Source organism: Solanum pennellii, chromosome 6, assembly GCF_001406875.1.
Source record: "Solanum pennellii chromosome 6, SPENNV200".
NCBI lineage: Eukaryota > Viridiplantae > Streptophyta > Magnoliopsida > Solanales > Solanaceae > Solanum > Solanum pennellii.
The window spans coordinates 18793783-18810310 of NC_028642.1; the positions used below are offsets into that span (position 1 = coordinate 18793783).

Here is a 16528-nt window from a genome sequence, read left to right on the forward strand (position 1 = left end):
ATATATATATATATATATATATATATATATATATATTAGCTCATGCCATTTATTCTCACCTCTCTAGCCGGCCCAACATTTATTCCCAACGCACCACAAAAAATTGATCCAGCCTACTCCTTTTCTCCATAGCTCGGCCCACTTCCTCCTAATATCTCTAAGCCCTATCCAACAAAGTCGGTACCCAACCCACTTGATTTTTCTCTCTTTCACCGATGAGTTCCCAGGAAAACGACGTTCTCCCGTACACTGGGAACCCTTGTCTTCTTCCTCCCATCTACTTCAGTAGCGCTGTTGCAACAGACGGAATTTGAAGAAGAAATTCGATTCTTGTTGAGAAAGAAAAAAAAGCATTTGAAAAGTTAGACGGAATATGAAGAAGAAAAAAACACAGAAAAGCACTACATCCATAAATAGACTGGAAACAAGTTTCCAAGTCATAAAAAGGAGGAAGAAACTTTGGATGTCATTTGATTTTCACTCTTTTCATCCGCCCTCTCGGAGTCGCATAGTGGTGGTAGTGAGGTCGCTGCCTTCATCTCGTCGTTCCTCGTTCACTGCACCGAAAGAGGTAAATCCTCTCTTGGTTTTATTTATTCCTAATTTCTTGTATGTTGTTCCGTCCATGTCGCATCAAATGTTACCCTGTTTACATCGCATATTTGGTTGTGAGTGTGCTCTCCTTATATGTTAACTTTGTTCGGATTTTCCATATGTTAGAAATCGGTTGGCGATCCTTTTAACAAACAATATCCTTCCTTTTATCCGAGTAATATGTATATAGGTTCTGTTTGGGGTTATTTGTGAGCATGTCCGTTCTCTTTCGGTTTAGTCATGCTTTACTTCTCTTATGTCATGTCTTCTCGTTCTTATTGTTTATCAAGTGTAAAAAAATTTCTTTTTTAGTCAGCCGTCGCACTTATTTCATGACAACGATTTTTTTTGAGTTTGGGCGCGTTAATCATCCTAATGGCTTAGTTTTTGCTTGTCTGAAATATTGACATTATGTTATTGTGTCTCGTACCATTATTTGTTCCATATTGTCTTTTATAAACTGTTGGTTTTCGATTCAAGATCCCCGGTAGCTTTTATTTTTAAAGTTTTCTTTCCTGTTATGTGTTAGATTGTAGGTTTGATTGTCGATAGCCTTTGCAAGAGGACACACTTTGTCTTCTATCTCGTGTATTGGCTAAATGGGAAGACTAAAACTTGTAATAAGTTATTGTCCAGGAAGTTAACATCCAAGTTACATTTTTTTCCAACTTGAGTCTTAGGTATAACGTGTGTTAAACATAGCTGGTCACTACTGTTTGGCTACGCATTGGTCAGGTCAATCGTTACTGTAATTTTTCAAAAAAAAATAAAGTTTTTGGTTGGCTGCTGTGTTACTCTTTATATATATATATGTATATATGTGTATATATATATGTGTGTGTGTGTGTGTGTGTGTGTTTGTGTGTGTGTGTATGCTTATAACCTTATCTTTACTTTAACTTAATTCTGTTTAAAAATTTCTCCCTTTAGTTCATTTCCATTTTTTAAATAATAAAGTGGTAATAAAAAATAGTAAAAGAATTAAATTCACTTTGTTTATATAAATACTTGAAAATTATTCTAAAAAGGTCTTTTAATCAAATTGCCGGTCAACCGCTAGTTAGCGGGCATTCCAAGGGCCTAACACCTTCTCGGAATATATACCTGAACTTTGAACTCTTTTCAATTGATTTTTATTTGTTTTAAATCTTTTGAAAAATATTTAATAAGTTTTTCTTGATTTTTACTATAAAATCAAGTGGCGACTCTGTTAATTCGAAAAGTTGATTTTTCTTAAATCATAAGATTAATTGACTTTTCGAAACTTAGTCATTTTTACTTTACTATATAATTTTACTATAACAGAAATGGCAACTCTGCTGGGAATTAATTAAGTTCTAACCAAAATGATTTGACTATTTGGAGTAAGTGTTATTATTGAATTGTTTATATGTGATTAAATTGCTTAAATTATAAACTGACGTTGCATATCATGACATATTTCTGATATATATTGTATAGTATATTAAAGGACGGTTTGTGATACCGCAACCAAACTTTTTTATATCACCCTTTTTTGGAATTAGCGGCAATTTATTGGTTCGTCATGCGTCCAATGGTTGTCGCGAGTTCCATCCCAAATTGACCGTTTGGGTTCCCAATCTCTTCAAAAGCCACTCCTAGTGAACTAGCGTAGAGCCGAGCCAAATCTCGAATTTAAGAGCATTTGAACTAAGTTGACCTGATGCCCAAGGCGTATTGGGCCCATTAGAAGCCCACCTTGTGTCTACTTGGCCCAAATTGCCAAAAACAGACAATCATGCTTACCTGTTGATTGAAGGATGTATATGCGTTTTAAAACAATTTATTGTCTACGGGGTGAGGGGTTGACTAATTTTTGTATGCTATTTTTGTAGAATGAATCCAATTCACGAGCCTATGAAAAAAAGAATTGTTTCCATCCCCGATCCCTTCCTCAAAGTATGGTGGAGGTTCATGAACAACGACGACAAAATGATCGTTTAGAAACCCATAGGTTACCTTCCATCACTGCTAGAGATGAATGCTTGGCAAGGCCTAATTGGGACAATGGTGAAATTCTGGGATAGTGAGAACATGGTCTTTCGGTTCGAGGAAGTGGAGTTGATGCCAACTATAGAAGAAGTTCTTATAAGCTATGAAAGTGTCGCCATGTGCAACAAAAGGAAACGACATCCAGATACAGATCTCCTAAATTCCATAATATGGGATTTTGCAAAAATTAGAGAAAAGTTGTCATTGGTTAAAGACGAGTGGATGGACAAGCTCCCTGCCCCAAATATACCTTTCCAAAAACTATACTATCGCTTCGGGCGTGCAAGGTCTTATGAGAAATATTAAGACGAGTTCGTTTCAAAATAAAAGTGGAAATAGACGCGTCCCCTCGCATTTGCAATATGTTTGCTCGGAACTATGGTTTTCCCTCAAGGGCCAAAATACACTATTCATCCTAGTGTATTTATGGTCACTCATGCCATCTTCTATGGAGTGGATTACAAAACATCAACAAAGTACTACACTTTAGCGCCTATGATTCTGGCCGACATCTACAGGGCTTTAGACAGGTGTCAGAGCGGTGAACACTTTTTTCAAGGATGTAATCTGATACTACAATGGTGGATGATGCGACATTTGATTAAGACTTATAATTCAAAAGAACCAGATCCCCTAAGGCGATCAGACGAGCTACATGGTCATGATTGGTGGTTGTATCACAATCGTTGAAATAAGACTGGAGGAGAGAGTTTTTGGTATTCGAGGCTTCGAGGGGTGATAGAAGAAGACGTACAATGGTCAATACATAGTTTGGTGGTAACTAAGAATATGGTGGTTCGAACTAAAAAGGCCCCTTATTTGGTATTTGCTGGGTTAAGAGGGACTATACCATATGCTCCTGGTCGAATTTTGAGACAACTAAGAGGGAAACAAGAGTTGCCCCAGATCGCAGATATGGGGATATTTGCAACTGACCACGAGATTGGACGAGTTGCATTTGCTGAAGACATGCGTAGGATGTGGAGATTTCGAAGAGTGTTGGGTGAACCTGTACCAAACAGTTTTCGTCCAGAATCTTCGACGGAGTACAAAGAACGGTTGAAAAAGAGTCTCGCTGGAACTATTGATCCTAGTCCAAACGTTTCTCACATTATTGCAGATGTTGGAGCCAAATATCAAGTCCGACATTACCGACTTCACGAGAAGTTTTATAAGAATAAATTAGGGCATCAACTTCGTCACTCGGAATATGCCAAAGTCATAGATCGATTGATACAAGAACCACGAAGAACCAGACAATGCATGGTAGAGTTAGATTATAGCATGGAACAATAGATTCAGTCGATAGAGCGGTTCAGACATTAAGAAAGAGATCGATTGGCGAGTGATCATCTCTGGGCGATTGATATGCTTTGTGGGAAGAGGTCAACATCGCCAAGAGAGCAAGACTTGATGAAGGATCAAAGGAGGCTTGAGTTTTATTTACCGTCCCCTGCGTGGGACTGCTTTATTTGTACTTTGTTTTGTAATTTATTTTCAGAACTTTTTCTTTTATTTTATATTTATCAATCATGTTGGATGCTATTAATGAAGTATTTTGGGGATAATAAATCGGGTTGAAAAAGCATATACATCCTTCAATTCATTAGGCCTTCCCTTGGCATAAAAGGGTCACAAGCATGTTTAGGACGCGATATGTGTGTTTAACTGCTTATGTGTTATGTTGCTATGAATAAGGATATCGTAAGCCCACTCTTATCAAGAAATTTCCAAAAGAATATACAGAAGTCACTTTTACAAATGTCTGGCCAAAATTTCCGAGTCTCAAGTTTCTCTTTCAAAAGACACCTCCTATACCCCAAATCCTAAAACACTATTCTACCGTCTCAGGAAAGGCAAAAATCACTGCTATGGACAAAGGTAAGAAGATCCAGATGGAACTCACTATAGAAGAACTACAAAGGAAGATAGAACAAATCACTCGGGATATTCAAGAAGCCAAGGAGGAAGGTCTCAGAGTCGACATGGCCACCGCAATCTACAAAGCTGCAACCGTGACACTGGATAAGGATCTGGCATCACCGATGAAAAGAAAGAAAGATGTTGAGATAGAGATAGAGGATTTGTGAGAGAAGCTGGATATGCTTTGGGTGAAAGTGCAAGAAAGAGAACCGAGAGATACGACAATAGAATCGGAGACAACTGGTCTGTTATCTAAAAGCATGTCACTTGATGAGGAGCTGAAAGTGGAAATGGAAGAATTTGCCTCCATAAGAGAAAGGGTGGCTGCACTAAGGAAGAAGAACAAAACCTTCCACAGCAACATGATTCACAAACTTTGGAAAATGGGTGAAAAATACCCCGTCTATGAGCAAGGAGCTAATAGTGGTCCCGATAACGCTCACCCTGAAGCGACTGGGGAAGACGACGACGAGGAAATCATCTACAAACCTCCATTCTTAGGTCGCCTGAAAAGAGGAGACTAATGCTGCAACAAGAAGGGAAATGACTAACGTGTTGTCATCATTTTATCTTTTAAGAGCTCTATTGTTACCTTACAATTTCCTTGTAATCGTAATAAATGAATGAATGAAAATGTTTTATTTCTCCCCTTCATGTTACGAGAAGATACGAAGATTAGATCAACAGACATCAAAGAGCAGCCGCAAGAAGACCGTAGATCAATGTGATTAGCCTTTCTGAGACAGCTTCAAAACTAAAACAAGCAAACTCCTGCTTGTTAAAAAATGTGTTTTCATCTCACTCTTGGGTTGAAGATATCCTCAAACAAAGCATCTTGTGTGTTTATCTGCTCTCTGTGTGATACTATGCATTTTGTATTCTGAATCTGCACTGACAAATCTGCCTTTGAGTTGTTTTCCCTCTCAGGTAATTTAAAACTGATCTGTGTTGATCAAAAGCTGGCAGATCATCCCTATTTCACTAAATCAAAAGGTCCCGCAGATTCCTTCCCTAGACAAAGCTCAGACAAAGGAAAGACAGTTATGGGGGATAATAACGAAGAAGTGAGTCTTACTGATGTTGTGGTGGCTCAACCTACCATAGAAGACCAGAATGAGTTGATTCTGCAGTTGATGCAACTAATTGCAGAGATGAGAGTATAAATGCATAGGAGACAGGATCTCCCTCCACCAGGATTTGCTGCTAACGCTGCTGATGGGAGGCCTCCAATCTACTTCCCTTCTTCAAATATGTATCCATCCCAGAACTAATCATCTACACCTGCTCAGCATCCTTCAGTTATACATATGACTACCCAAAATCCCCAATATGCTTCTGCATCCTACCGAACTCCACCTCTTCCTCAAAACAACCACCCCCCAAGTGCCACCCCATCCTCAAAATACCCACCATCAAACCGCTCCACCACCGCAAAATCATTACCAAAATACTTTCAATCCCCAAACACCCCACCACCACTTGAATCATAATGACAATCCTCAGACGTACCCTCGGAATTATCAAACCACTCAAAATGCTCAGAGTCCCTTTGTAGCTCCACCCTTACAAAAGAGAGCCATTTTTCAAATTCCCGTCCCTATCGAGCACGATGTGCACGGTTTTGAGCTGGACAATTATGAGGAATATGAAAAGGAGTGGAGGGCGAAGGAAGAGGTAAAGGTCCACATAAAGGAAGAGATCAATAAAGAAATGAAAGAGCTTCAATGTGTCCCTGATACCGCCGGGCTTAATTATGAAGACTTATGTATTCATCCAAATTTGAATTTGCCAGAAGGGTTCAAAATCCCGATGTTTGACACCTTTTGAAGAGTAGGCAACCCTATGGATCACTTGAGAGCCTACTGCGACCAGCTCGTTCGAGTTGGAGGGGATGAAGCTTATTGATGCGGCTATTTAACCGAAGCCTGTGCGGAGAAGTTCTTGAGTGGTTCACATCGCATGAAACAAGGCAATGGCCCAGCTGGAATGCATTGGCCAAAGATTCCACCGATCGATTTTCTTAGAACGTAGAAATTGTTCCAGACCGATACTCGTTGGAGAAGATAAAGCAAAAATCATCCGAACGCTATAGGGAGTTCGCCTATAGGTGGAGAAAAGAAGCGGCAAGGGTGAGACCACCCATGTCTGAGAAAGAAATTGTTAAGGTATTTGTGCGCGTGCAAGAGCCTGAATATTATGATAGACTTATGTTGCTCGTTGGAGTGAAGTTCGCCGAGATAGTCTAGATTGGTGAGACTATCGAGGACGGTTTAAAATCAGGAAAGATAGACCGTGTAGCCGCACCCCCTTGATCTTCAGGGTTGTTGAAAAAGAAAAGAGAAGAAATCGTTGTTGTTTCATATGGGGGGAAGGAAAACCCCCAAGAGCTCTTCATATTACCAAGTTCCTTCCCGGCCTTCCCAAAAGTCCAACCAGGCTTGCTACACGCAATCTAGTAATCCCAATAACCAGAATGCTACCCCCATTTATCCAAACATCCAAGATCCACTATACAAAATGTCATCCCCAAAATTACCAAAATCCATCTCCCATTTACTCAAATTATCCTCCACCTTGCCAAATTTCGTCTCCCAACCAGGATGTTGCTCCCAATTGCGCTAATATGGTGTCGAGCTACCGAGCAACCCCCCTCCTCTTTATCAACTCCAAGATCCACTATATAAAGATTCCCCTAAGAATTACCAAGCTCCATCGCCAAACTACCAAACAATTACATATCCTAGAAGCAAAGCTCCCCGTCCAAATACCAGAAGTTATCAACAGGTGCCTCCTCTTCAACAAGGCAGTTATGACTCTCCCCGACCCAGATTTTAGAAGAAGCCTTCAAGGAACTTCACTACTCTCTGAAATCCAAAAAAAGTTGTACGAGCGAATGGCTACGGCCGGATACATCCACCATGTAGGACAAAACCCGTGGATGTCAACTCAAAATTCTACAGACCTAATCAGAGATGTGCTTATCATTCCAACAGTGTTGGGCATGATACTGAGGAATGTATCAACCTCAAGCACAAAATTAAGGATTTGATTGACCAAGAGATAGTCTCTCTCCAACCAGCGACACCAAATGTCAACACCAACCCATTGCCGAATCATAGGGGCAGCAATGTCTATATGATCGAGATAGACGATGACTGGTGTGGAAGGAAAATTATTACTCCCATCATTTATGATGATTTGGAAAAGGATGTAGCCTTTTTAAGCATCAAAGAGAAGAAAGAGTTCGTTATTTTTACACCTGCAAAGGTTTTTGCTATGGTGCCATCAAAAACTCTCATCAAGCATAAGTTCATTATTGAAACTGCTGCCGCTCAAGTCATGACCAGATATGGAAGATGTTACCCTCCTGATGAGGTTGCTCTCGGAGGTCAAAAGAAGGATCATGCTAAAAGGTTGATAAGTGAAGGAGAAGCAAAGGAATTCTGGAGAAGAATGCAGCCAAAAGATTAGTCTATAGTAAAGCATTTGGGGAAGACTCCGGCTCAGATCTCCGTATGGAACCTGCTGATGAGTTCTGAATCGCACAGGCAGGACTTTGATGAAGGGTCTCGACGATATGTATGTATTCACGGGCACAAGCAGCGATAACGTGGACGCTATGATTCACAAAGTTATTCGAGGGCGTCGAATCAGATTTTGTGACGATTAGCTGCCTTTCTAAGGGAGGTCACACAACAAGGTGTTGCACATCTCTGTAGTATGCCGTGGAAAGGTTGTCAACCGCATCTTAGTAGATGATGGATCTGGTCTGAATATCTGCCCATTGTCGACGTTGAGGCAGTTAAGGTTTGACTTGGGGAAACTAGAACAAAACAAAGTCAACGTAACATCCTTTGGTGGGGTTTATAGATATACGTTGAGGTACATCCCCATAGATGATGACATGAAGATGAAGAAGAAAAATGATAAAACATTGGCTAAGCCGATCCCACATTTGTATCAATCCTTTCCAATCTGGGAATATGCCGAGCATGAAGGCCTTGGAAAGGAATATGTGACCTCTTCAAGGAGATTGATGTTGTTGTTGAGGAAGAGGTAAAGCTAGCTGGTATCCACGAAGCTGAGCTGGGAGAGATGTTGCAAAATTGGACCTCTATGCCCATCCTGATCCCTCAAACTCCTCGGTAGAAAGGCATCGTTTAATGCACATTAAAATCGGTGATAGTCCGAAAGAGGACTGAGACCCATTATTTTGCATTTTCTTAACTGTTCGTATTTTTAAATTTTCATCGTGATGTTCAAAGAAGGCAATATGGACCTATGCCATGGCAAAGTTTGCATTATTTTTATCTTTGAATGAAAGCCTATTTGTTTTTAAATTTATTTATTTAGTCGTTTGTTGTACTTTACATTCCTAACTTTGTCTATTTATGGTTTTAGTAATGTAAGTTTTAGACCTGCCAATGTCATGTCATGTTACGAGCTGAATGTACAAAATGAGGCTGGTAATGACGAGGTTGATGATTACGAAGAAGAAAGTGAGGAACAAGAGTATGTCGCCGAGGAATTTCGGCAGTGCAAAAATCAGAATAAACCAAATCTAGAGGAAATGGAAACAGTAAATTTGGGGAATCTAGAATGTGTTAAAGAAGTTAATATCAGCATCCACCTAAATGAAGCTCAGAGAGAAGGACTGATTCATTTGCTTATGGAATATATTGATGTGTTTGTTTGGGAAGTCAGTGACATGCAAGGGCTGATTATCGATGTCGTATCTCATAAACTGCCGATTAGCCCAGTGTTCGATCTGGTGAAGCAAAAGGCTCGGATGTTCAAGCCTGAACTATGTTTAAAGATCAAAGAAGAGATCACCAAGCTAATAGAATCTCGATTGGTGGAAGTTACACGATACCCAACTTGGTTAGCCAATGTTGTTCTGGTTGCCAAAAAAGACGGGAAAATCAGGATTTGTGTCGACTACAAAGATCTAAACAAAGCTAGCCCGAAGGATAATTTTCTGTTGTCGAATATTCATATTTTGATTGATAAATGCGCTAGGCATGAAATGCAGTCATTTGTGGATTGTTATGCAAGTTATCATTAGATTCTAATGGATGAGGAAGACGCAGAAAAGACAGCTTTCATTACACCTTGGGGTGTATATCATTACAGAGTAATGTCGTTCGTCCTCAAGAATGTTGGTGCTACCTACATGAGAGCTATGATGACCATATTTCACGACATGATTTATAAAGAAATTGAAATGTATGTGGAAGACGTCATAATCAAGTCCCGCGAGAGTTCGGACCATTTGACACATCTAAGGAAATTCTTTGAGCTTTTGCGTCATTACAACTTGAAGTTAAATCCCGCCAAATGTGCTTTTGGAGTTCCAGCCGGAAAGTTGTTGGGATTTATAGTCAGCAGAAGGGGTATTGAGCTTGATCCTTCTAAGATTAATGCGATTCAAGAGTTGCCTCCACCGAGGACGAGAAAAAAGGTGATGAGTTTCTTAGGGATGTTAAACTAAATCATTCGATTCATAGCTTAATAAACCGTGGTGTGTGAGCCTATTTTCAAGCTATTGAAGAATACGCCCCGACAAAGTGGACAGAAGAGTGTCAGATTACTTTTGACGCTATCAAGAACTATTTATCCAATCCACCGGTATTGGTTCCTCCGCGGGAAGGGAGTCCTCTGTTGCTATACTTGTCAATCTCAGATAGTGCATTCGGATGCGTACTTGGTCAACACGACGAGACAAGAAAGAAGGAAAGGTCTATCTATTATATAAGCAAGAAGTTTACTCCATACGAGTCTCGTTACACTTTGTTGGAGAGAACGTGTTGTGCTTTGATGTGGCTTGCCCAGAAGCTGAGACATAATTTGTCTTCTTATACTACATACTTCATTTCCAGAATGGATCCACTGAAGTATATCTTCCAGAAGGCGATGCTGACCGGAAAGTTAGATATGTGGCAAATGTTGTTGACTGAATTTGACATTGTGTATGTGACTCAGAAAGATATAAAGGCATAGGCTTTGGCTGATCATCTCGCATAAAATCCCGTTGATGAAGAGTATTAACTACTTAAGAATTATTTTCACGATGAAGAAGTGTCATTTGTGGGTGAGGATATTTCTGAAGCATATCTAGGTTGGAGATTATTCTTTGATGTAAAGGAAAACCATCAAGGTAAAGGTATTGGAACAGTTTTAGTGTCAGAATCTGGTCAGCACTACCCCATAACAGCTAAGGTCCGATTTAATTGCACGAACAACCTGGCCGAATACGAAGATTGTATTCTTGGGTTGAAGATGGCCATCGACATGAATATTTACGAGTTGTTGGTTATTGAAGACTCATATATTTTGATTCATCAGGTTCAAGGAGAATGGTTGTGAAGAACCCAAAGGTTATACCTTATGTGCAATATGTGCATAAGTTGTGCAAGAGGTTTCATAAGATCGAATTCAGACATACTCTTAGAATACAGAATGAATTGGCCGATGCTTTTGCCACCATTGCTTTGATGATTAAATATCCGGATACAGATTATATTGATCCGCTGGATATATAGTTGAAAGAACATCCAGTCCATCGTTCCCATGTAGAAGCAGAACCAGACGGTTTGCTACGGTATTTCGATATAAAGAAGTATTTGGAGTCCGGGATTTATCCTGAAGATGCTGCATCCAATAAGAAGAAGCCGATACGCCGTATGGCTCTCAATTTCTTTCTAAGTGGAGAAATCTTATATAGGAGAACTCCAGACTTAGGTATTCTCAGATGTGTTGATGTTGTTGAAGCTGCGAAGCTTATTGAACACATTCATGTTGGAGTTTGTGGCACACATATGAATGGGCTCACTTTGGCAAGAAAGGTCCTTTGAGCCGGATATATCTGGATGACTATGGAGAAAGATTGTTGCAGGTTTGTGCAAAAATGTCATAAATGTCAAGTGCACGGTGATTTGATTCGAGTGCCACCTCACGAAGTTCATGCTATGAGTTCACCTTGGCCATTTGTAGCTTGGGGTATGGATGTCATCGGTCCGATGGAGACAGCCGCTTCAAATGGACACAGATTCATTTTGGTTGCTATTGATCATTTCACCAAGTGGGTGGAATCAGCTTCTTACAAGTCGGTAACCAAGAAAGTTCTTGCTGATTTTGTTCGTAACTATCTGATATGCAGGTTTGGGGTACCAGAATCCATCATTACTGATAATGGTGCCAATCTCAATAGTCACTTGATGAGAGATATATGCGATCAATTTAAGATTACTCACCGAAATTGAACTGCTTATCATCCTCAAATGAACGGAGCTGTGGAGGCTACCAATAAGAATATCAAGAAGATCATGAGGAAGATGATTGATAATGACCGAGGTTGGCATGAGATGCTGACATATGCGTTGTTGGTTTATCGAACGACTGTCAGAACATCGACTGGAGCCACTCCATATTTGCTAGTATACCGAACAGAGGCAGTCATACCTGCTGAAGTTGAGATACCATCCCTAAGGATCATCCAACAAGCTGAATTGAGTAATGTTGAATGGGTGAGCAAGAGAATTTATCTGTTGACATTGATCGATGAGAAGAGAACGGTTGCTGTTTTTCATAGTCAACTTTATCAACAGAGAATGATTCGTGCTTTTCACAACAGAGTAAGAGACAAAATTTTCAAAGTTGGTCTGTTGGTCCTAAAGCGCATTTTTCCTCATCAAGACGAATGCAAAGGAAAATTCGCGCCAAATTGGCAAGGACCCTACATGGTTCGCAAGGTATTATCCGGAGGTGCTTTGGTCCTGTCAGAGATGGATGGAACAGCATGGCCAAAACCTATCAACTCAGACGTTGTCAAGAGATACTACGTGTGAAGTTTGCTTGTATTCGTTTGGTTTAAATTTTATCCTCCTTGTAATGAACTACGTTTGACCCGAATTCTCAAGAATGAGATACGTAAGCGGCCTATGTCGGCTTCGGTCACCCCATTTATCCCCTTAATTATTTCTTTGTATTTAAACTATGTTCGACCTAGATTCTCAAGAATGAGATACGTAAGAAACTGGGACAGAATTTTGAGAGGGACTCAAAAATTCTCGAGGAGAAGATCCTTCTTCAGCTAGTCAAGATTGAAGATATTTCGAGATTTGCAACTGGGACAGAAATTTGAGGATGGCCTCAAAATTTCAGCATGGGTTTACCTACAAGTCCGGAGTGACTGTGAAAACTACCCAGCGAATAATCAGATAAACCTACAAGCATCAGACTCAAAGAAGTTTGGTAAGCCAGATATGACATGACTTGGTAGTGACCTCTTTCAGATACTATTTCTCAAAAATTTATTTCTCTAAAATTTTCCCTTTTACGTTTTATTTGTTTCGGCATAAAATATTTGTCTTATCTTTCAAGAGTCGGGAGATCGGGAAATCAACCGGAAATAGCGGGACAAGAAGAAGACAGCTGAAGTAATCGACACAGATTACTTCATTTTTAAACCTAATAAAAAATTTTGTGGACGCAGGTTAATAGCTTTGCTTTGAAATCAGGAAATTCCCCCGATGGATGAATATGGAGAAGTCAAAGGAGGAGAAAACTATTTAGAATCAATAGTTTTCCTAGAAGCAAGAAGCATTTTATATCGGTTATGTAGGAGACTTAGAAATATGAAAAGTTTATTTCAATCAATTTCCGACAACATAAAGTTTATAAAGAACATCCAGCTAGATTCGAAGGTGAATCGAGTGAAAGTCTCAAGGAAGAGTTTACGGTTTCCATAAAGGACGTCATTTGCATCATAATGTCGGATATGATATTATACATTACCCGTAGGGATCACTTATTTTATTATCGATCAAGAAGATATATTATCTAGATGTCGTTTTACTGTTGTCATCATTGGGAACGATATGATTATCCAGAAAGCTCCCAGAAGATCACTATTTGCTCGATTGAAGCACTATCTTCATTTGGTACCTAGGATGACATCAAGAGTTAATATTCATGCATCGCGAGTAAATATTCATGCATCATGGAAGATCATGCATTGCGAGTCAATATTCATGCATCGCGGAAGATCATGCATTGCGAGTCAATATTCATGCATCGCGAAATATCATGCATCTCGAGTCAATATTAATGCATCGCGGAAGAAATTATAAATTGCGAGTCAATATTCGTGCATCACGTAAGATCATGCTTTGCGAGTCAATATTCATGCATCGCGAGTCAATATTAGTGCATCGCGAGAAGATATTTTTGCCTCGCAGAAATTTATGCATCGCGAAAAGATATTTTGTCCTCGCAGAAATTTATGTATCGCGAGAAGGTTTCATGCCTCGCAGAGAGTTATGCATCGCGAGAAGATTTCATACCTCACCGAAATTATGCATCGCGAGAAGATTTCATACCTCACAGAAATTATGCATCGCGAGAAGATATTCATGTCTCGCAGAAATTTATGCATCGCGAGAAGATATTCATACCCCGCAAGAAATCACGCATCGCGGGAAGATATTCATGCCCCGCAAGAAATCATGCACTGCCATAGGAGGAATCGTGCATCTCAAGGGAAATATTTACCCCTCAACATCAACTGCATCTTTATTAGGCAAGAGAGAATGCCAAGAGAATCATCGAAAGCAACTAAGAAAATATCAACATTGCATCAGCTTTATTCATTTTGACATCCAATGAAGAGTGCATTGAAGATTATATTGCAAAGACAAGACATAAGCTTTATTTGCTTTACGTCAAACCATTTGAGTTGACGTCAAATATCGAGGAGAATGCTTAAGTGTCGACACGGTAAAAGACAATGTCTCCCATTTAAATTGCATTTTTTATGCTGACAAGTTTTATCTCAGTCTTTGTCGAGAACATCGGAAAGGATGAATTCTCCAAAACATACCACAGGTGCGGACGACATCAAAAAAGATGCAGCACAACGTGAAACTTTTTCTTAGCAGTGAACTGGGACACAGTCCAAAGAGGAATGTCAAACTCTTAGGACGCGAGCAAAGAGCGACTTCCACCACAATCAAACCACACCCCTATAATAAGGCATGTGGGTTTTTCTTTCAGTTTGTCAGCTTCGATTTCGCATCCGGAAATTAAGGTATCCGTGGAGGCAAATTTCCAATCTGAGTGACAATGCATCAAGAGCCTTGGAAATTATTTCCTTGTGAGTTCTTAATTATGGGTGTGAATTGCACCACATTCATGGCTAAGAGATTACAAGTCTCTTTTTCATACTCGACCTATTTGTCAATCTTCCAGAACCAAAGGTTATCTAGCATAATAGATTTCCTTCTCAACTTATTGAGTCAAACAACAACCGATTCAGCTCATGCCATTTCTTCTCACCTCTCTAGCCGGCCCAACATTTATTCCCAACGCACCACAAAAAATTGATCCAGCCTACTCCTTTTCTCCCTAGCTCAGCCCACTTCCTCCTAAAATCTCTAAGCCCTACCCAACAAAGTCGGTACCCGACCCACTTGATTTTTCCCTCCTTCATCGCGTGAACAGACGCAAAAAAATCAGAAAGCCGATGAATTCCCAGGAAAATGACGCGCTCCCGTACACTGGGAACCCTTGTCTTCTTCCTCCCATCTCCTTCAGTAGCGCTGTCGCAACAGAGCAGCAGAAGCACACGTTTCTGTCCTTGGGGTCGTGAGATCGATCCACGTCTCACTCCAAAGATGAAGGAAACAATCGAGCCGTCAATCCTATTTTCCGTTTTGGGAATACTTTGAAATTTCAGGAAAAGGTTGTCTATCCAAATATGGTGAAAGTTTTTTTTTGAGATTTTGAATTCAAAAAATGGGCCCCTGAACCGGATTGGAATGGGTTTTCCCTCCCAAATTCGCAACCCTAGATAATCCACCATATATTCTTTGCTTTGGCTTCTTGTTAAGATAGGATTTTTCTGGGCGGAAAAACGATTTTTGAAAGAAAAAAAACATTGGAAAAGTTAGATGGAATTTGAAGGAAAAAAAACACTGAAAAGCACTACATTCATAAATAGACTGGAAACAAGTTTCCAAGTCATAAAAAGGAGGAAGTAACTTTGGATCTCGTTTGATTTTTGCTTTGTTCATCCGCCCTCTCGGATTCGCATTGTGGTGGAAATGAGGTCGCTGCCTTCATCTTGTCGTTCCTCGTTCACTGCACAGAAAGAGGTAAATCCTCTCTTGGTTTTGTTAATTCCCGTTTTCTTGTATGTTGTTCCGTCTATGTCGAATCACATGTTACCCTGTTTACGTCGCATATTTGGTTGTGCCTGTGCTCTCCTTATGTGTTAACTTTGTTCGGATTTTCTATATGTTAGAAATTGGTTGGCGATCCTTTTAACAAACAATATCATTCCGATCTATCTGAGTAATATGTATATAGATTCTGTTTGGAGTTATTTGCGAGCATGTCTGGTCTCTTTCCATTTCGTCATGATTTACTTCTCTTATGTCATGCCTTCTCGTTCTTGTTGTTTATCAAGTGTAAAAGAGCTCCTTTTTTAGTCAGCTGTCGCACATATTTCTTAACTATGATATTTTTTTGAGTTTGGGCGAGTAATTATCCCAATGGCTTAGTTTCTGCTTGTCTGAAATATTGAGATTATGTTCTTGTGTCTCGTACCATTATTTGTTCCATATTGTCTTTTATGAATTGTTGGTTTTCGATTCAAGATCCCCGGTAGATTTTATTTTCAAAGTTTTCTTTCCTGTTATGTATTAGTTTGTAGGTTTGATTGTCGATAGCCTTTGAAAGAGGACATACTTTTTCTTCTTTCTCGTGTCTTGGCTAATTAGGAAGACTAAAACTTGTAATAAGTTGATGTCCAGGACGTTAACATCCAAGTTACATTTTGTTCCAACTTGAGTATTAGGTCTAACGTATGTTCAACATAGTTGGTCACTACTATTTAGTGACACATTTGTCGGGTTAGTCGTTATTGTTATTTTTCTATAAAAAAAAAATTTAGCTGGCTGATGTGTTACTCTTTCAAGAATATATATATATATATATA

General features: G+C 39.6%; 2 protein-coding genes across 2 annotated transcripts; both read left to right on the forward strand.

The window, feature by feature from the left end:
* Positions 1–10410: 10410 nt before the first annotated feature.
* On the forward strand, positions 10411–11384 carry LOC107022156. The gene is made up of 2 exons (XM_015222849.1): positions 10411–10524; positions 11073–11384. Exons 1-2 carry the CDS (start codon positions 10411–10413, stop codon positions 11382–11384), a joined length of 426 nt encoding a protein of 141 aa, XP_015078335.1.
* A 426-nt stretch (positions 11385–11810) lies between these two features.
* Positions 11811–12377, forward strand: LOC107022157. Its single transcript, XM_015222850.1, has one exon. It carries the CDS (start codon positions 11811–11813, stop codon positions 12375–12377), a length of 567 nt encoding a protein of 188 aa, XP_015078336.1.
* The last annotated feature ends 4151 nt before the right edge of the window (positions 12378–16528 follow it).